The 22,254-nt window shown below is 48.7% G+C and overlaps 2 protein-coding genes across 2 annotated transcripts; both read right to left on the reverse strand.

Annotated features, from left to right (window-relative positions):
- Positions 1-9,420: 9,420 nt before the first annotated feature.
- On the reverse strand, positions 9,421-14,615 carry LOC307072398 (E3 ubiquitin-protein ligase TRIM7-like). The gene is made up of 2 exons (XM_079731680.1): positions 14,119-14,615; positions 9,421-11,821 (listed from the first exon to the last, which is right to left on the reverse strand). Exon 2 carries the CDS (start codon positions 11,799-11,801, stop codon positions 10,128-10,130), a length of 1,674 nt encoding a protein of 557 aa, XP_079587806.1. The 5' UTR covers positions 11,802-11,821; positions 14,119-14,615; the 3' UTR covers positions 9,421-10,127.
- Positions 14,616-16,553: 1,938 nt separating this feature from the next.
- Positions 16,554-21,805, reverse strand: LOC307073540 (E3 ubiquitin-protein ligase TRIM7-like). Its single transcript, XM_079733418.1, has 2 exons — positions 21,446-21,805; positions 16,554-19,002 (listed from the first exon to the last, which is right to left on the reverse strand). Exon 2 carries the CDS (start codon positions 18,980-18,982, stop codon positions 17,309-17,311), a length of 1,674 nt encoding a protein of 557 aa, XP_079589544.1. The 5' UTR covers positions 18,983-19,002; positions 21,446-21,805; the 3' UTR covers positions 16,554-17,308.
- Positions 21,806-22,254: the final 449 nt, after the last annotated feature.

Here is a 22,254-nt window from a genome sequence, read left to right on the forward strand (position 1 = left end):
GCATGCTAACACAACAGGCTACCACAACAAGCTACCACAACTGGCTAATTCACCGCTTACGGATAAAGGTCCTGGAGGTCGTGGAGGTCCCTTCCTCACCGTTAGCCTGCAGATGAGGACGATGAGGACGATGGTGACGAGGAGGAGGATGAGGTTCAACTCCTGAGCTGGATTACAGCGTTCCTCTGGTCTTTAAGGAGCAGTACCACAGCCTCCTCCTTGAGGAGCAGTACCCCAGCCTCCTCCTTGAGGAGCTGTGGTGATGTGCTCCCCCCGTTTAGTCTTTACAGCGGTAGAACGCCAGACAGGTTGGGCTGCTGCTGTGACCTTTCCGATTGTTAATAACTACCCTGGACGCTGTGTTAAGTAGCGGCATGTTCGTACGCTAAAGGACGTAGCGCATGAGGTGGTTCACTCTATATATACCAAGTAAACAGTCTAAAGTGCACTGATGCATGCTGGGAAAGCATGACGCCAAGACACTCTTCACATGAACGCTGCCGGTCCGCTTCAGTTCACACGTAGAAGTCCAGAAGGATCTGAGAGGCTCCAAATGTTAACAGGGCTAACAGCAGGGCTTACAGCAGGGCTTACAGCGCTATCGGCCCTAGCCTCCAGATGTTAACAGGGCTAACAGCAGGGCTAACAGCAGGGCTTACAGCGCTATCGGCCCTAGCCTCCAGGTGTTAACAGGGCTAACAGCAGGGCTTACAGCGCTATCGGCCCTAGCCTCCAGGTGTTAACAGGGCTAACAGCAGGGCTTACAGCGCTATCGGCCCTAGCCTCCAGGTGCTAACAGGGCTAACAGCAGGGCTTACAGCGCTATTGGCCCTAGCCTCCAGGTGCTAACAGGGCTAACAGCAGGGCTTACCGTGCTATCGGCCCAAACAAGGTCAGCATCAAAGCCCCTTAAGGAGATCCACCCCGAGCACCACGAGGAGCTTGGTGTGCATTAGCTAGTGCACATGCTGTTGCATGCCGTCCTCTCATTGGCTGAGAGGGATACCCTTTCACCGACAGGTGAGTCAATAAAAGGTGATGTTTGCAGGCGCATGTGTTGAACCTACAGAGAGCTTTGGTTCTCTTTTAACCCTCGAATCTGAGGCCTCACACAGACCCCTCCTCATCATGCAGACCCCCCCCTCAATACCAGGCCTCCACCACACTGACCTCCCCACAGAGACCTCCCCACCAGAGAGATCTCCCGAAGAGACCCCCCAAACACCAGACCTCAGTCATAGTCCAACTGGAGAACACCTGACACACCTGTTGTGCATCAAGGTCAAATCAAAGCTCTCTGGCTCCCCCTAGTGGACGGAACCAGAACTGCCCAGGGAGCACTAAAACTACCGATCTAAGAGCAGGGTTACACTCTGGAGAAGGTTAACCTAATGAGAGAGAACAACCAGAATCAGGAGGCGGTGGAGAGAAGAGGAGGGGGGAGGAGGAATATAGAAGCAAAGGGAACGACTGGAGAGGGAACAGAATATGTACAAATAGGAGAATTAAAGGATCAATTCCATGCTGAGCGTCAGGATTAAAAAACGTTTTCTACATGAAAGGAAGAGAAGAGGACCTTAACACTCAGAAGTCATTATGACATGGAGAGAGAGGGGGAGAGACAAAGACAGAGAGAGCGATATGGGCGAGAGAGAGAGAGAGAGAGAGAGAGAGAGACGGTGTGAGAGAGACAGATAGAGATAGGGAGAGAGAGAGAGAGAGGGAGGGACAGATAGAGAACAGAAAAAGGAGAAGGAGACACAGGAGAGAGAGAGAGATTCATCATTCTTGCATTGACAGAACAGAGAATAACATGTTTGGATAGATAGAGTGACAGACCGACAGACAGACAGACACAGACAGACAGAGACAGACAGAGAGAGATAAATAGACAAAGAGTCTCCTCCTGTGAGCGTCCTGTTAGCATTGTGTTAGTACCTCCACCGCTGGGGGCTCAGTGTGAAGCTGAGAGACGGTATTATTCACCGTGTTTCTGCTGCTGTAGTTACCTTCTGACACTCTCCTACCCCTGGGGAGAGAGGGAAGGGGGAGGGAGAGAGGGGGAGAGAGAGCGATGGGAGAGGGAGAGAGAGAGCGAGAGTAATTCGACAAAGCCGTGAATTCCATCACAAGAAACATCGAACTAGTCCTCCCAGCTGAGATCTGGATCTCTGACGGGCTGATAGAAACCTAACCCTGACCCTAACCCTGATCCTGACCCTAACCCTGACCCTAACCCTGACCCTGACCCTTACCCTGACCCTAACCTTAACCCTAACGCTAACCCTGACCCTTACCCTGACCCTGACCCTTACCCTGACCCTAACCTTAACCCTAACGCTAACCCTGACCCTTACCCTGACCCTAACCCTGACCCTGACCCTAACCCTAACGCTAACCCTGACCCTAACCCTGACCCTGACCCTGACCCTTACCCTGACTCTAATCCTTACCCTAACCCCCTAAGCTGTCTGCTGTGAGGTCTGAGGTCCACTCCCTAACCAAGAATTTACAAACATCACATTCAAACTCTAAGGGCGTATTCACACCTGCCTTGTTTGGATCGAACCAAACCCAAAAAATCGCTGGTGTGGACCTTCTGAACTGGTGTGAATACAAACCATCGAACTCTGGCGCGGACCAAACAGCCGGTCCGAGACCCAGACGAGAGGTGGTCTCTGTTCGCTTCCAAACGAACCCTGGTGCGGTTCGCTTGAGATGTGAAAGTGACCGCGCTCGGTCCGACCCAGTTCTAAAAATAATATGCCTTATTGGACGCAACAGACTCCCATTGCTGCTTGTTTATTCATTTATATTGTTTGATTAGCGCAGTAAATTCAATGATCAACGTGACGTTATCAGACCAGCATCACGTTATCAGACCCGTTAAAATGAGTCGTGGCTCAACATGGAGCGAAGAGGAGACGAAATGTCTTTTGGCTGTACGCCAACATATAAAGTATGTTGGAGAACACTTATAAAAATTCTGATGCATTTAATACATTCAGTACAAGGGTGGGGGAGAATGCGTTCGAGCGGTCCGCAGATAGAATAACATCATAAAATCGACGTTCTGATCTGATGCTCCAAAAGTACTGCAAATGTTTGTAACTGTATGAAACCAATCAGTAAAAGCACAACGAGGGCAGCACGCTGAATCTCCATAATCTCCATAGTTTGTTTACTTCTTTTTTTTATGCGTTACCCCGCGTTACCCCGCCCCCGACGGTCTTGTCCAATGATTGAACGATCTATGCACACACGTGCGTTGTTGACAGATTCTCGGACTGTTGAGAAACATTGCAATGTGAAAAGGAACCGCACCAAACCAAAAAATAAACATTGCGTTTTGGTCCGGACCAAAGAAATCGAGCTAAGGACTGTCCTGGTGTGAATACGCCCTTAGAGTCCAAAAAAAAACACCTAATAATGCATGCAATCATCCAATCAATACCAAAATCCAGAAGAGGCTGAAATTGTATAACCACCTGAAGGAAAGTGACAGCAACACACTCCACAATAAGGCCCTCGCCAACAGAGTGTACCAAATTATAAGAAAACAAAAGGAAAACTATTTGGTCCACCAAAAATGACCCTTAACAGAGAATACACAGTTGGAGACGGTGTATGTGTTTACCACCATGACCCAAAGCTAAGAAGGTCCATGACCAAGTACAGACTCAGTGAACACAGCCCGGCCATGGAGAAGGGACAGACAGACCTGGCTTCCAGAGGAGACAGACTGTGCTCCCACTGCACACACAACCAACTGGAAACTGGGCTTCATTTACTAACTTCCTGCCAGTCGTACCAAGACATCAGGAACACACACTTCCCAAGGATTACACAGACATACAGGACTTTGACGACACTACAGGCGCTAACAAACTGCCATCTCTGTTGGGAGAAACGGCGTGTGATCACAGCAGCCAGATTCATCACCTGATGAGAAGGACCTCAAAGTCCCCGTAAACAGACTCCTCCCAATGGGCCGTTGTTGATGTGAAAGTGCACTTTTTTTCTAGTTTTACATTGACCTACTAATTGCTCACCTGCTTTGACAATGTAAACATTGGTTTGAGAGAGAGAGAGAGAGAGAGAGAGAATCCCGTTGTTTCAACTATTTACAACAACGAGTCTCCTCACATTCTCTCGGCATTAAACTACAAAATATAAAATAATAAAGTGATTTACAGACGGAAGACACACACACACTGTTAACACTCTCACACACACACAGTGATAGATAGAACACTCACACACACACACACACACACACACACACACAGTGATAGACAGAACACACACACACACACACACACACACGCACACACACACACACACACACACACAGTGATAGACAGTAGACAGACAGAGACAGCTGTGTTCAGTCGTCTCCCCAATAGCTTTGTGTTTCTTGCTGTTTTTTAACCGTTGTCTGCGGCGGCGTAGCCCTGAAACATTGAGTCAGGATCTCAGTGAGCTGAGCTCAGAGCTCTGAACCACAGACAGGGCCTCGGCGCTGCTCTGGGAGCGGATCGCTGAACCACGCGCTGAACTTGTCTCCTGCACCTCCTCAGATGCAGCGGTGTTGTGATATTCTGAACCTCGCACTACAAAGGATTCACACACAGTGATAGACAGACGGACACACAAACACACACACACACACACACACACACACACACACACACACACACAGTGATAGACAGACGGACACAAAAACACACACGCACACACACAGTGATAGACAGACAGACACACACAGTGATAGACCGACACAAGACACACACATCCACACACACACAGTGATAGACAGACAGACAGACACACAGTGATAGACGGACAAAAGACAGACAGACACACACACACACACACAGTGATAGACAGACAGACACACACACAAAATTATAGACAGACTGAAGACACACACACACACGCACACACACACACACAATGTGAGACTACTTTAAACTTTTTCAAAAAGTATGTAATACTTTATAGCGTAACGCTCTGTGTATTTTACCGTGAACACTTTGAACTCTGAATGAGTTTATTCCGTGACAAGCATTGTTAGCAGTAGAGTCGTCTCATGAAAGATTCAGGGGCTAGCCCCGATAGCGCAGCCGTGCTAGCCCAGCAGGACGCAAGCTACCAAAACACTAGCATTAACTTTGAATGAGAAACATCCTGTACCCCCAACATGCCAACATATTCTCTACAGAATAGGACAACACTTCTACATCCTTGAACAAACGTGCTCAATGGCTGAGAAGTATGAAATTATATTGACATTTGATCGAAAGCCTTCCATTCTAAGGACCGTCGTAACGCTAGAAGATGTGGGTTCTGCATATGGAATACATTGTGGAGTAATCAAAGTAACAGCTGGGAAAAGTCATCCAGCCATAGCCTAGCACGCAAATAGCTGTGAAACTAACTAGCACTGAAGCTACCGCTATAAACCTCACGTCATGCTGACTCCCCACCGCTGACCTGCCATAAAGCACCTCATTCAGAAGCTCAGCATCTTAGCTTTACATCTGAGTTAAGCATCTTATCTTAGCATCTTAGCTTCTGCTAGTATTTCTCTTAAAAAACAACAAATGCATGTCCACCTGCTGCTAAGGGAGGGAAAGAGCAAGGAGAGAGAGATCGACAGTGTTTTTTGTTTAATAGTTGTTCCTGTTTGTCTCCTGTAACATCGTCCCTCACCCCTCATGGATTGTGTACGTGTCCCGGTTCCACTCAGCTACTGCCTCCCATATCTGAACACTGGGTGGGGCTGGGCCTACAGCCTGGAGAACACACCGGTATCCATTACTCCTTCATCACCATCATAGTATTTACAAGGGTTAGAGTCTGTCAGGAAGTCAGTTCAGACCAGATTTAAGTCTCTCCTCCTCCCTCCCTCCACTCCTCTCTCTCTGTCAGACAGTTCAACAGGAAACGGTTTGGAAACATTCACAAGCGCACTCTCTCTCTTTCACTGTCTGTTCTCTCTCTCCCTCTCTATCTCTATTTTACTCTCTCTCTCTCTCTCTCTCTCACTGTCATGGTCTCTCTACTGACTCTCTCTCTATATCTCTCCACAGACAGAGGCTGTTTGCTAATAGTGAGACTTTATTAACTATAGTCATGTAATGAAACTAATTTTATAACAGTAACATTTCAAACTTACATAACACCTGAACCAACCCGTCTCTAATTCATCAACATCACCGTCATCATCCTCATCACCGGGGAAGACCTTCTACCCACCAGTCCCTAGCAACAGCGGCGGGCCCCACACCCGGTCCAACAATGCCACCTAGCGGTGTGTGTTCAAAAACAGCTCTTCATCCGTTTCTCTTCCTTCCAAAGTTGCAACTCGGCCTAATTTTACTGTATCGCCGGTTTGATGATTTGTTTGGCGTTTTACAGAGGAAGGTGAAGGCATGTCATGAATAAATAATGAGATTCGTACAAGGTGGAACACAAGATAGTGACAATGGTGACCTGTCGCTTTAATTAACTCACGGGCACACTTGTTAGTGCCAATCCTTAAAGGTCCCATGGCGTGCCACCAGGTGTGGTGTGATTAGCCTGTACAGGCCGTTTTGGAAATCTGCCCCTTATGACATCACAGGTGAGTGTGTCCACCTAGATGCGTGCTGGATAGATCAGTCTACCAGCCTACCCAGTGGATTGTAGCAAACGTTGCACACCTATCCGTCCCACGTCTAGGTGGACAGGCCCACCTGTGATGTCATAAGGGGCAGATTTCCAAAATCACACCACATCAAGTGGCATGCCATTGGACCTTTAACATCCCAAGTGACGGATCAATGCATCACATATATACCTCCAATGGTTCCCACCAGAGATGGAAATTAATTTTTTTGCCCACCAGCCACTGTGGCAGGTAGATTTAAAAATCTACCAGCCACTCATCTTTTTACACCATTAATGGTGTGACACTTTTTATGCGCTATATATTTTTTTAATATATGCAGACATTTTAAACAATATAATAGTAACAATAGATAAGAAAAGTGTTTTTCATACACATCCTTTTTTCCATCAGAAGTGATTTTTACTGTAAGTAGGTGCTACCAAGGAACTGAGTTGAAAATGTTACACTCTTACCGCATATGATAAACAATACACAGGTATCTGCCATGTTAAGTCATGTTTATTTCAAAGGTGTTACGATGACAAGTTTGGGGATAATTCATCTATACAAAGTATTTAAAAAAACAAACAAATTGACATATTAACAATGAAACAACATGCATGGCTACACCATCATAAGTCAATAGGAACATTTGTTTTTTCAGTGCACTGGCCTTTTAATTTCTTCAATTCAACCAGATGTATAATGAAATCTGCCTCTATAATGCAACAGATGTATCCTCTCAGTATAGGAAGACTCATACTCTGCCTATGCATTCTAAATCAAGCATTTGAAAACAGACCATGAAGAAACAAGAACAAGAAACAATGACTTAATAAGTGCAAGACACATTGAAAAACGTCAGAATACATTAAACTATATATATATATATATATAGGAACTCGTTAGCTGTTTGTGTACGTTCGCTATGCAGCCCTGCTATTGCGCATTCACAGACTGGCTTTTGTCAAAGGAATACCCGGTCAATGACGGATTTAATATGGACACAAACGACTAAAAATTGGATCTTTGTATGGATTTATATGCACGTTACGGGATGAATTGATAAGCTCCTGTAAGGGCTACGATGGCACAGATGACAGCTGATTTGGAACGGAACAACACCAAAGTAAGGAACCCCGACTTTTTTACTGTTCAATTATTAATGTTGTTTTTGAACGAGTATTGGAATACTCGCTCGGAATACCCAACGAGTATTCGAAGCCTGTAAAATGGTATTCGGGACAGCCCTACATCTTAGCACACACACTTGACATCTGTTTTGACCAGACTGACAGAAAGCAGCTGTTTGCCAAACAAGTGAGCAGATCTCTAAGGTGACCCAACATGCTAGTTTTTCGACAGCAACAAACTATTGCATTAGGCCTAATAGAAAATAAAAAATTAACTTACGTGCAGTGTCATTCAAAGTCTTGGAATGGCCTTCCCTTTTTGGAAATTGCGTGTGCATTTCGAAATAGTAGAGAGAGAGTTCTATCAAGCTGGGCTGTTTTGAGTCTAACGAGCGGCCTCATCGCTGTCGTGGTGTCGGCCGCTGATTTCCCCTTGGCAGTTTTCAAAACGTGAAGGTGACTTTTTGAGGACTCGTGATCCTTCACGGCTTCCAATTTTAGGTTTTGTGTCCCACTCACAAAACTATTGGACCTGTGGCCATCCGAAGCATGTTTACACAGAGAGCACAGAACATTGTCTGGCTCGTCCCGTCAAACACCAGCCGGTCACGGTGTTGCCCACTGTCCGATGTTCGCCATCTCTCATTAAAACAACGCTTCTTTTTGGGGATGACAGCCGTACTTTCATCCGCCACCTGTACCTGGCCTACACTCTCCTCAGCTGTTCTCTTTCCTCTGGTGAGGAAACGCAACATTGCTTTCTCTATTAGTTCTTTCTTTATATGTCAATAATTAGCCTAGCATACTATACCGGATGTTGATACCGGCATATTATCTCTATGGTTACCGGTATATTATCCCGGATGTTGACAGTCGCAGTTCAGTAAAAGAGGCGTAGAAGAAGAAGGCGGCCGGATGTTGACAATGATGGTTGTGGAACTGTGCAGCGCCGTATGACGAATGTATTAAATATGCAAATTTGAACGGACTTGATTGGAAAGTATTACCCGACACAGTGGCGGGTGAAGTGACACAATTCCATACAAATCCACCCGCAAATGGCGTGTGGCGGGTGTTAATTTCCATCCCTGGTTCCCACACACCCCAGAGCCCTGGCCTCAGAAGGTCCAGGAGGAGAGGCTCGGAGCTTCTAAAGCCTGAGGAACACCATCTCAGGCTGCTGGACTCTTCTCGTTGTTTCATTTGATACTCTGTTGATATTTACTTGATATTTACTTTGATATTTACTACTGTACTTTGGCAAACTTTTTCGTTGCCTGATTTGTTGTGGAAAAGCCCTTTAGTCCTAAACCTACCAGTGGTAGCCTACACTCAACGTCCCATGGTCACCCATATGTAGAACAAACATTGATGTGGAACAAATGCAGAAAGAAGGGCTGATGATCTGAGAGTGGGCCACAGATCGAGGTTCTGGACGAGGTTCTAGGGGCCCATCCTGTTCCCGGGCCCCTGGGCTGGAGGAGGTTCTAGGGGCCCCTCACAGCCCCTGGCCCCTGGGCTGTATGACGAGAGGTCTTTGCACAGACCCTGAGGTACCAACAGCCTCCTTGGCCTTCCCTCACACTTCAAACGAGTCAGTAAAGGTTAATGTAAACTATCACTGTGCTGCCCTCGCACTGACAGCTAGAGAACAACCTTCAAATCCTCCAATAAATCCAAAACGCTTGACACTTTTGTAACGTTTAGTGAAGTCTTCATGGGATTTGAACATTAATGGTGTAAAACTCTAACACAATGCAGAAATAGAAATAAAAGTCAATTTTACATAGCGGGACTATTGCAGGAATTACCCTTACACAGAATAATAAACTAGAGCAGTTCAAACAATCAGCTACTTACAGACTAATAGTGTCAAGGCACAAACGATTAGCTACTTCCCGGTACCACATGCTCACCTGCGTGAAACAAGACCAACTGAACCATTATAAAGAATCATCAATGTCATCAATATGCGCCTGCATTACCAAATGTGCCCACATGAGGGCGGCACATTCAAGTACATTCAAGTAAAACAAACTTTGAAAAACATGCCTTATAGACGGCAGCACAATAATTGTTTATCAGAATTTCTCTTTTCTTCTCATTGACTCGATGATTGGGCATGTTTCTGTGCTTGTTTGAGTATGATCCAAACCCCCTCCCCTTTAGAGGTGTGAGAGGTTAAGGTTGTGTTGATGGGGGCTCCTCAACGCCCCGACAGCCTTCAGCCCCTGATGCCCTGGAGGAGAAGTCCTGTACCACCCACACCGTGGGGATGGGACCCGGTGGGCAGGGGGTTGACGGTCCCCTCTACCCTGTGCGTCTCACACACCTGAACCTCAGTGCTGTTGGACGGGACTGATGGTCAGAAACCCATCGCCAGGTCTGTCACTGGGCCGGAAGAAGGGGAGGATGTTGGTTCTGTTGTAGTAGTAGTAGGGGAGCTTGCTGAACCGCGAGGCGTTGAAGCAGCAGCCGCTGAAGCAGTACATCAGGGTCCTGGAGTCCACGTCGTAGAAGGAGACGCAGCCCCCGTCGTAGTCCACAGACACCCCCACCTCCTGGGGCCGGTGGCCCAGGAGGTGGTAGGACGCGGGGTGGCCGGTGTTGACCTGGTACTGCCCATCGTAGAGACCCAGGGTCCAGACGCCCTGCTGGGGCCCGAGGTTGATACAGGGACCCCTCCTCTGGATGGACTCTCTGACCACCCCCACCTCCCATCCCGTCTGATTCCTCACCTCCACCTGGAAGTAGAAACGCCCCGATGAGAAGCCCTTCTTGGCCAGAACACAGTGGTGGGAGTCAAACCTCTTGGGGTTTTTGGGGAGAGGGTCTTGGGTCAGCGGCCCTCCGTCCTTCACTCCTTTCTTATCTTGGGAGAGGACCAAGCCGGGGTGGGCGGTGTCAGCGTCCAGGTCCACCTCCACCCAGTGGTGCTGCTGGGCCTTCAGCTCGTCCTCCTCCCCAGCCAGGACCCTCTTCATCTCCCTGCTCAGAGTGTCCTCCACGCTCTGCACCAACGCCTTCACCTCCGCCGCCCACAGCGACTGCTGCCAGACGGTGCCCCCGGGAGCCGGGGGCGCCGGGGGGACCGGGAGGGGCCCGGAGGAGGAGGAGCCCTTGAGGAGGAGGAGGGGATCCTTTGTCTGGCAGAGCTCCTCCATCTCCTTGCTCTTCTGGTGGACCTCCGCTAGCTCCAAGTGGAGCTTTCTGAGATGATGTGTAGCCTTCGCCTCCTCTGACTTCTGCCTCTCCTCCATCACTCCGAGCATCTGCTTCATGTGGGCCTGAGCATACGTTACTAGACCTTTAAGAGCCGCCACGCTCTCCTGCGTGTCCGTCTCCACCTCCCTCCTCCTGTCCTCCACGCACTGCTTTGCGTCTTGAATCTCAGAGGCTTTATGTTTCACCCGCTCCTTCATCTGGAGCACCGTTACTCCTAGACCACTCCTCCTCTCTGCGGCCTCCTCCTCCAGGGAGACGGTCTGGTGGGTCAGGTGTTCCTCCTTCATACACAGGAGGCACACGCACACCTGCTCCTCCCTGCAGAACACCTCCAGCACCTTGTTGTGCTTCTGGCACAGGCGGCCGGCCAGGTTCTGCAGCGGCTCCTCCAGCTGGTGTCTCATGAGGCCGGGCACCCTGCTGTGCGGCTCCAGGTGGCGGCGGCAGTAGGACACCAGACACACCATGCAGGTCTTCAGGGCCCTGAGCTTTGGGCCCGGGCAGATGTCGCAAGGCACCTGCCCCGACTTGGCGACGGAGCCCTCCTCCTCTCGGGTGTTGATGAAGCGCTGCACGATGTCCCGCAGGCCAGTGTTCACCCTGATCTCCGAGGGTCTGCAGGGCTGCTGGCAGCACGGGCAGCACGGCGCCTTCGGGCCACTCCAGAAGCGGTTGATGCAGGCCTTGCAGAAGTTATGACCGCATGGTGTGGAGACAGGCTCAGTGAAGACCAGGAGACAGATGGGACACTGGAGCTGGTCCTCAGACACACCCCCGGGGTAGGACATGACTGGAGGAGAAGGGAGAACTGGGGAGGAGAAGGGGTGAGGGAGGAGGACAGGGGAGATACGTCAACAAGGCAGCATATCCTCAGGCTAATACTCTACAGGTGCTGGAGATGAATCCACTTTCTTCACCAGTAGAAGAGAGTCAAGAGACACCTTATAACCAACCGTTTGTAAACCATTTTTCAACCGTTTGAATTCTAACCATTGCTGTTAGGACAGACGTCAAAAGTCTAAGAGGAAAATTAATGTAATGCCCCCACCCCTCCTCACTCCTCCAGGACGTCACAATCAACATCCTGCCATTCCTCACCACCCTCATCTACTCCTCCCTCACTCCAGGCATTTTTTGAGGGTCCGTCAAGACTGCCAGAATCAAGCCGCTCCTCAAGAAATCGACCCTTTACACCACCGACATCCAGAACTACAGACGGTATCTCTTCTCTCATTCATTTCTAAAACACTGGAATGTGCACCCTCTAACCGGCTTAGTCGGCTTGACGGGTCGGCTTAGCTCAGGAGGTAGAGCAGTTGTCTTGTAACCGAAAGATTGCTAGTTCGATCCCCAGCTCCTCCTAGCTGAGTGTTGATGTGTCCCTGAGCAAGACATCGCCTTGCATGGTTGACTCTGCCGTCGGTGTGACAATGTGTGTATTAACCGATGTAATTCGCTTTGGATAAAAGCGTCTGCTAAATGCCCTAATTGTAATTGTAACCAACTGTCCTCCTTTCTCTCACACAATAATCTGCTTGACCCTCATCAGTCTGGCTTCAAGACTCCACTGAGACAGCTCTTCTCGTGGTGAATGAGTCACTCCGTGCTGTCAGAGCCTCGTCTCTCCCATCGGTTCACTTTCTCCTCAACCTGTCCGTGGCGTTCGACACCGTGAACCACCAGTTCCTTCCTCCTCACCACTCTTGCTGAACTCGGCCCTGCTGACTCTGCACAAACCTGGTTAACATCCTACCTGACGAATCGCACCTATCAGGGCACATGGAATGGCTAGTAGTCCAAACCCTGCACTCTTGACACTGGTGTCCCTCAAGGCTCTGCAGGGGACCCTTTCTGTTCTCCCTATATACCAGAGCATATAGGGAGATGGGCATACAGCCTCTGGTTCTTCCACTTCCACGTCAATCTGAAGTACAGACTGAGCAGCGACATGGAGGAGAAAGGAATTGTTGCCGTTTGCGTACTCCCGGTACTTCCACGAGACACTACGAGACTCGTAGTGGGGGTTATATCGGCCATTGTTGAGAAGGAATTTGGGGAAAGGAACTTTCGCTTTGACTCCCTGAAGTCCAGATTGAACCGCGACATGGAGGAGAAAGGGAGTGTTGCACATGGTTGTTTCCCGGGACGAGAACCCGACGCAGCACCAGAGAACCCGACGCAGTCTAGTCTCATCACCAAATGGGAGCTCTATGCAAACCTTACCTTATGTTGCGTGTTACGCGCCATAACAAAAACAGAAGAACAGTTATCCAAATAACAAAGAAGTGTACAACACTTGCGTTACAGTGTGTGTATTCACACAAACACATGGCACGCTCACATGGCCCCTTATGACGACATATGGGGCCAAATTCCAAATCGTCGCATCTGAGCTTTCCTTTTTTCAGAGACGGAGCAGGATACCTAGTGCCCGCTTTACACCTCACACCATTTCCCTGGGGGACCATAGGCAGGCTAGGGGAACTCATATTAATGTTAGAAAACCTCATAAAGTGACATTTTCATGCCATGGGACCTTTAAGTATGCTGAAGCAAGACAAAGTAGAAAACTAAAAACTAAAACTGGGAGCGCATAAATGTAGATCAGACGGCATGGCCATTATGGTTTGTAAAGGATTTCCCTCGTTTGGGTGTAATTTTTTCCCTTTAACCCTTTAATTTATTTTTTTCTGGATGTACAAGGGGACAAATGTGAGGAAAAAAAATAGATAAAGCATGAAATTTCTGATCATTTTGACAGTAGATTAATACTGTATATTTACTTTCTCTTTATATCTTATTGTTTTATTAAAAGGTTTTTCAAACTGACAACCTGTTGAAAACATCTGGCACACTTCTGACCAACACCAGCTGAAGGAACAGTCCTTAATGGAAAACCAGCTGTGAACCTTTGGAAGACTTGGACAAATAAAAGAAAGAAGATCTTATATATATATATATATATATATATTATTTTGAGGAATTTAGTTAGTACATTGCGTCCTATGTTGTCCTCGAAGCCATTTTTTGAGTTTAGGCAAACAATGAGGCTGAAAAGCCCGGAGAAGGACACCTAGCCTTAGTAAAAGAAATAAACGAACCAACCTGTCCAGGAGAAGCTCGTTTCTTGAGGAACCCTGACGCTCTACTGGTCTGACCGCTGGTGACGCTCCGCGGTTGACGCTGCGCTGGTCTGTTGCTCGACTGGTCTGACGCTCCTCTTTTGAGTTTCGTTTCCGTGAAGTGATCTCGGTCATAAGCTTCGATTCAACTTTATTGTCAGTGTGCAGTGTACAGTACCATTCAACCAATCAGAGTCATTGGCTCTTTAAGGGCGGGTTGTTTATCTCCCGGCTCTCGTCCTCTCTCCTCTCCTCTTCACTCCTCTCCACTCCTCTCCTCACCTCCGATCTCCTACTCTCCTCTCCTCTCCTCTCCTCTCCTCTCCTCTCGTCCGCTCCTCCTCTCCTCTCCTCTGGACTTCGGCAGTAGGACGAGGAAATGGGCGGGGTCAGATCAAACCAGGGCCTCGTCATCAGACAAACAGCGCTCCAATCTCAGTACAAATACTAATCAAACTCGATATAATACTGCCTTATATTTTAAACAACTCCATATATTTGAAATGCTACATGCCCTGCTTTTCAGAGAATTATAAAGCACTTACAGCAAATATATGACGTAATTAACTTTTCCATTTCAATTAGTGTCATTCCATAGTCGGCCTCCCTCCCGTCCCACCATCCTCTCGGACCAGGGGGGCCGGTCTCTGTAGGGGGGATCCCAGGTGGGCCCTGAAGCAAGGGGGTCCAGTCCCAGGGGACCTCCTGGCTCCAGAAGGCCTTCAGCAGCAGCAGCAAACACCATGTAACAAATAGAATATGAGTTAAAAACAAGTATAAGTGTGCAGAAGTACAAAATGCAAAATGCAATAAAATATATGCAGGGAGATAATATATAGCAGGAATACTATACAAGCCATTTTTTTCATGAGGGAGTGCTTAAACAGTGCATAAAAACAGTGCAAGAAACGGTGAATCAAACAGCCAGGTTGTGTTTGATACTGTGTTATGTTTTGTAGTGGGTGGTGGTGAGGCCTGGTGCTCCACCCTGACCTCTGTCCTCCTCGGCCGTTGCCTGCCTCCCAGTGAGGTGTTGGACAGTTGAATGGCTCGGGGGACAAAGGAGTTCTTCAGTCTGTTGGTGTTGAGGAGCATCCTGTCGCTGAACAAGCCCCTCTCAAAGTTCAAGTTCAAGTTCAAAAATACTTTACTGTCCCCCAATGGGGCAACTTGTTGTGCAGTAGATAGTATACAAATCCAAGTCACACACTATCACACACACAATAAAAAACACTAAAACAATCAATAAATTGTAGTCAATATATCTATACATATTATATATATAAACATATTATATATATATATATATAGAAAAGCAGAGGCTCAGCATATCCAAAAGTGTGAGTGTGAGTGTGGGGGGGGGGATGTTATCTATGGTCACCAGACACCCTCCACACATCGCCCAACATCCCCCCTCCGGTTGCTGATGACCGTGTGCAGAGGATGGCCGACGTTGTCCAGAATAGCCAGCAGTTTGTGGGACGTTCTCCTCTCTGCCGCTGTCACCAGAGAGTCCAGCTCCAATCTGAACTGGTCCAGTTCAGATTATACTGGTCCTGGTCCTGGTCCAATCTGAACTGGTCCAGGACATGGTCTGGACCTCCCATAGTCTCTCACCAGCTCCTTCGTTTCCAACGTGTTGAGCTGCAGGTGGTTTGTGTGGCACCAGATGACAAAGTCCCTCACAAGGCTCCTGTACTCCTCGTCACTAGTATCACCCCTTGTGCCTCCCACGATGGCCGTGTTATCAGCATGTTCTCGTGTTGGTGGGCAACGGTCCAGAGGGGTCTGTGCTACACCCCTTACAAGACCTCCGCCCATGGAGATGGTGTTAACATGTTTTTATAACATGGCCCTCTTTGATATCAGACAGACCACACTCTCTATCTCCCTCCAAAGTCATTCTGAACCGCCATGGATGGCGTTTTCCGAAGTTATATTTATTGATTGCATTTTATCTTAAAAAAAGATTCATAATTTGACGTGATAATGTTTCGGTCTGTCTGTCTGTCTTATGTAGGTCTGTCTGTCTGTCGGTCGGTCTGTCGGTCTGTCACTGATGTGTTATGTCCACTAAAGGTCAGTAGCCATACATTAACTGTATGATCTGCACGGTGCATTTCATTATCTGGATATATATATATTTTATATATATATGGTTGTATCCAATCTCCGCAATGGGAGCAGAAGGATTTGAAAATGGAGTCATTAAAGGGGTCGTTTTACTGCGGAGGCTGCATTCACATCGTCTACTGATTCAGAGGTTCATCTCCGAGACTTAACACACAGAACATGAGTCAGCCGAGACGCAGAGAGAGAGAGGGCCCCCCCCCCCCTGGCCCCTGGCCCCTGGCCCCTGGCCCCTGGGCTGTATGACGAGAGGTCTTTGCACAGACCGTGAGGTACCAAAAGCCTCCTTGGCCTTCACTCACACTTCAAACGAGTCAGTAAAGGTTAATGTAAACAATCACTGTGCTGCCCTCGCACTGACAGCTAGAGAACAACCTTCAAATCCTCCAATAAATCCAAAACGCTTGATTTTTACTGAAGTCTTCATGGGATTTGTACATTAATGTTGTAAAGCTCTCACACAATGCAGAAATATAAAGAAAAATCAATTTTACATAGCAGGACAATTGCAGGAATTACCCTTATACAGAATAATAAACTAGAGCAGTTCAAACAATCAGCTACTTACAGACTAATAGTGTCAAGGCACAAACGATTAGCCACCCTCCGGTACCACATGCTCAGCTGCATGAACAAAGACCAACTGAACCATTATAACGAATCATCAGTCATCAATATGCGCCTGCATTACCAAATGTGTCCACATGAGGGCGGCACATTCAAGTACATTCACTTAAAACAAACTTGGAAAAACATGCCTTATAGATGCAGCGCAATTATTGTTTATCAGAATTTCTCTTTTCTTCTCATTGACTCGATGATTGGGCATGTTTCTGTGCTTGTTTGAGTATGATCCAAACCCCCTCCCTTTAGAGGTGTGAGAGGTTAAGGTTGTGTTGATGGGGGCTCCTCAACGCCCCAACAGCCTTCAGCCCCTGATGCCCTGGAGGAGAAGTCCTGTACCACCCACACCGTGGGGATGGGACCCGGTGGGCAGGGGGTTGACGGTCCCCTCTACCCTGTGCGTCTCACACACCTGAACCTCAGTGCTGTTGGACGGGACTGATGGTCAGAAACCCATCGCCAGGTCTGTCACTGGGCCGGAAGAAGGGGAGGATGTTGGTTCTGTTGTAGTAGTAGTAGGGGAGCTTGCTGAACCGCGAGGCGTTGAAGCAGCAGCCGCTGAAGCAGTACATCAGGGTCCTGGAGTCCACGTCGTAGAAGGAGACGCAGCCCCCGTCGTAGTCCACAGACACCCCCACCTCCTGGGGCCGGTGGCCCAGGAGGTGGTAGGACGCGGGGTGGCCGGTGTTGACCTGGTACTGCCCATCGTAGAGACCCAGGGTCCAGACGCCCTGCTGGGGCCCGAGGTTGATACAGGGACCCCTCCTCTGGATGGACTCTCTGACCACCCCCACCTCCCATCCCGTCTGATTCCTCACCTCCACCTGGAAGTAGAAACGCCCCGATGAGAAGCCCTTCTTGGCCAGAACACAGTGGTGGGAGTCAAACCTCTTGGGGTTTTTGGGGAGAGGGTCTTGGGTCAGCGGCCCTCCGTCCTTCACTCCTTTCTTATCTTGGGAGAGGACCAAGCCGGGGTGGGCGGTGTCAGCGTCCAGGTCCACCTCCACCCAGTGGTGCTGCTGGGCCTTCAGCTCGTCCTCCTCCCCAGCCAGGACCCTCTTCATCTCCCTGCTCAGAGTGTCCTCCACGCTCTGCACCAACGCCTTCACCTCCGCCGCCCACAGCGACTGCTGCCAGACGGTGCCCCCGGGAGCCGGGGGCGCCGGGGGGACCGGGAGGGGCCCGGAGGAGGAGGAGCCCTTGAGGAGGAGGAGGGGATCCTTTGTCTGGCAGAGCTCCTCCATCTCCTTGCTCTTCTGGTGGACCTCCGCTAGCTCCAAGTGGAGCTTTCTGAGATGATGTGTAGCCTTCGCCTCCTCTGACTTCTGCCTCTCCTCCATCACTCCGAGCATCTGCTTCATGTGGGCCTGAGCATACGTTACTAGACCTTTAAGAGCCGCCACGCTCTCCTGCGTGTCCGTCTCCACCTCCCTCCTCCTGTCCTCCACGCACTGCTTTGCGTCTTGAATTTCAGAGGCATTATGTTTCACCCGCTCCTTCATCTGGAGCACCGTTACTCCTAGACCACTCCTCCTCTCTGCGGCCTCCTCCTCCAGGGAGACAGTCTGGTGGGTCAGGTGTTCCTCCTTCATACACAGGACGCACACGCACACCTGCTCCTCCCTGCAGAACACCTCCAGCACCTTGTTGTGCTTCTGGCACAGGCGGCCGGCCAGGTTCTGCAGCGGCTCCTCCAGCTGGTGTCTCATGAGGCCGGGCACCCTGCTGTGCGGCTCCAGGTGGCGGCGGCAGTAGGACACCAGACACACCATGCAGGTCTTTAGGGCCCTGAGCTTTGGGCCCGGGCAGATGTCGCAAGGCACCTGCCCCGACTTGGCGACGGAGCCCTCCTCCTCTCGGGTGTTGATGAAGTGCTGCACGATGTCCCGCAGGCCGGTGTTCACCCTGATCTCCGAGGGTCTGCAGGGCTGCTGGCAGCACGGGCAGCACGGCGCCTTCGGGCCACTCCAGAAGCGGTTGATGCAGGCCTTGCAGAAGTTATGACCGCATGGTGTGGAGACAGGCTCAGTGAAGACCAGGAGACAGATGGGACACTGGAGCTGGTCCTCAGACACACCCCCGGGGTAGGACATGACTGGAGGAGAAGGGAGAACTGGGGAGGAGAAGGGGTGAGGGAGGAGGACAGGGGAGATACGTCAACAAGGCAGCATATCCTCAGGCTAATACTCTACAGGTGCTGGAGATGAATCCACTTTCTTCACCAGTAGAAGAGAGTCAAGAGACACCTTATAACCAACCGTTTGTAAACCATTTTTCAACCGTTTGAATTCTAACCATTGCTGTTAGGACAGAGTTCAAAAGTCTAAGAGGAAAATTTATGTAATGCCCCCACCCCTCCTCACTCCTCCAGGACGTCACAATCAACATCCTGCCATTCCTCACCACCCTCATCTACTCCTCCCTCACTCCAGGCATTTTTTGAGGGTCCGTCAAGACTGGCAGAATCAAGCCGCTCCTCAAGAAACCGACCCTTTACACCTCCAACATTCAGAACTACAGACCGATATCCCTTCTCTCATTCATTTCTAAAACACTGGAATGTGCACCCGCTAACCAACTGTCCTCCTATCTCTCACACAACAATCTGCTTGACCCTCATCAGTCTGGCTTCAAGACCGCACACTCCACTGAGACAGCTCTTCTCGTGGTGAATGAGTCACTCTGTGCTGCCAGAGCCTCGTCTCTCCCATCGGTTTACATTCTCCTCAACCTCTCCGCGGCGTTTGACACAGTGAACCACCAGATCCTGCTCGCCACTCTGGCTAAACTCTGCCTCGCTGACTCTGCGCTATCCTGGTTCACATCCTACCTGACGAATCGCACCTATCAGGTCACATTGAATGGCTATTAGTCCAAAGCCTGCACTCTTGACACTGGTGTCTCTCAAGGCTCTGTACTGGAGCCCCTTCTGTTCTCCCTATATGCAAGAATCCTGGGCTCTGTAATCAAATCACACTGTTTTCTTATCACTGCTACGCTGACGAGCTGAGCTATTCCTCTCTTTCCCCTCCTCTGACAACACCCTGATTTCAACCAGCATCTCAGAATGTCTGGCAGACGTCAGCACTTGGAACGACTAACCATCACCTGAAGCTTAACCTCAACAAGGCTGAACTCATCCGTATGCCAGGGAAAGACTGCCCTCACATGGACCTACTGGTCATTGTTGTGTACATTGCTTTATCTCCATCACCAACCGCAAGAATCCTCTGTGTGGTACTGGACAATCAGTTGTGCTGCACCGCAAACATCACCGTGTTGGCCCGATCCTGCAGATTTGCCCTCCACAACATCTGCAGGATCCGGCCCATCCTCACGAGGCAAGCAGCTCAGCTTCTGGTCCAATTTTCCGCCTCGACTACTGCAACTATATTGTTGTTTCACCTTCTTCTGACAAATGTACTTATTGTAAGTCACTTTGTATAAAAGCGTCTGCTTAACTTCCTAAATGTCAATGTAAATGTAATTAATATAACTGATTTAGAAATGTCGCACCAGAGGGCAGCACTGAGCAGAGGAGGTCACCTGGGTTCGAGGGTGATTTAATTGATTGCCGGCTTTGTCTGAAGTATGTTGAAGCAAGACAAAGTAGAAAACTAAAAAATAAAACTACAACTGGGTGTGCATCAATGTAGAGCAGATGGCATGGACACTATTTGTTTGTAAACAAATTCCCTCATTTGGGTATATTGGTTTATTTTGATTTGTTGGGATGAAAAGGGGACAAATGTGAGGAATACGAAAATATGTGGAGCATGAAATTGCTGATCATTTTGACAGTAGGTTGATACTGTTTATTTACTTTCTATTTCATTATTATTGTTTTATTAAAAGGTTTTTCAACCTGACAACCTGCTGAAAACGTCTGGCAGACTTCTGACCAACCCCAGCTGAAGGAACAGCCCTTAACGGAAAACCAGCTGAAGGAACAGCCCTTAACGGAAAACAAGCCGTAACCCTTTGGGAGACTTTGAAAAATAAAAGAAAGAAGAATGTTGGAGCTATTCAGTTGTAGGATTTAATTATAAAACATTTATTTAGTTTGTTTGCTTAACATTAAATAATTTGATAATTTTATGTTTATTTTCTTGTTGGTATTATAAATTAAAGTTATTTGAAATGATTGGGCAGCTGTGGCGCACCGGGCGTCCATAGAGGTAGGAGGGCAGTAAGACAGGCACTGGGAAGGGTCATGTTTTTTTTTTACCAAATGTACCAGAGAGGCAAAGGAGATGAGGCAGCGAGTTCACACTGTGGCACATGTGTTTTGTTTGTTGCAAAACCGGAAAATAAACCTCCAGAAACTCAATATGCCGACTGGACAGTTGACTCTTTGCCCCACACTTCATGAGATTCGTCCCCCTGGTGCCTCAGTGGCTATTTTGATTACGTTGCTTCGTTTAATTTATTTATATTCCAGTTATGTTTTATTGAGGACAAATCGCAACTAGATCTTTCAAGAGTTTAGGCAGACATTGAGGCAGAAAAGCTCGGAGAAGGACACCTAGCCTTAGTAAAAGAATAAACGAACCAACCTGTCCAGGAGCAGCTCGTTTCTTGAGGAACCCTTACGCTCTACTGGTCTGACCGCTGGTCTGACCCTCCACTGGTCTGGCCCTCCAATGATCTGACGCTGCGTTGGTCTGACGCTCTACTGGTCTGACCGCTGGTCTGACGCTCCACTGGTCTGGCCCTCCAATGATCTGACGCTGCGCTGGTCTGACGCTCTACTGGTCTGACCGCTGGTCTGACGCTCCACTGATCTGGCCCTCCAATGATCTGACGCTGCTCTGGTCTGACGCTCTACTGGTCTGACCGCTGGTCTGACGCTCCACTGGTCTGGCCCTCCAATGATCTGACGCTGCGCTGGTCTGACGCTCCGCTGGTCCTCCGGACAGCTGGTCTTAGGTCCTTCAGGAACCCTCCCTTCCGGACTGCCGGTTGGAGTTTCGTTTCCGTGAAGTCATCTCGGCCACGTAGTCCGTGTTTACATTAGATTAGATTCAACTTTATTGTCATTGTGCAAAGTAAAAGTCGCACACACAGTCATTCTGGACCGCCATGGATGAGTTTTTTCAAAGTTATATTTATTGATTGCTTTTAAGCATTTATAATTTGATGTGATTATACTTCGGTCTGTCTGTCTGTCTTTCTCTCTGGATGTCGGTCGGTCTGTCGTCTGTCACTGACGTGTTATGTCCACTAGAGGTCAGTCGCCATGGAAATATATTTATTATATATATGTGGTTAGGCCTATATCGAATCTCCGCAATAGGAGCAGAAGAATTAAAAAAAGTCATTAAATGAGTCGTTTTACTGAGGAGGCTGCATTCACATCTCTACT

The sequence above is a fragment of the Pollachius pollachius genome (genome assembly GCF_949987615.1).
Source record: "Pollachius pollachius genome assembly, chromosome: 3".
NCBI lineage: Eukaryota > Metazoa > Chordata > Actinopteri > Gadiformes > Gadidae > Pollachius > Pollachius pollachius.

Coding starts and splice junctions, on each gene's coding strand:
- LOC307073540 (XM_079733418.1), bottom strand. CDS start 18,982: ATGTCCTACCCCGGGGGTGTGTCTGAGGACCAGCTCCAGTGTCCCATC.
- LOC307072398 (XM_079731680.1), bottom strand. CDS start 11,801: ATGTCCTACCCCGGGGGTGTGTCTGAGGACCAGCTCCAGTGTCCCATC.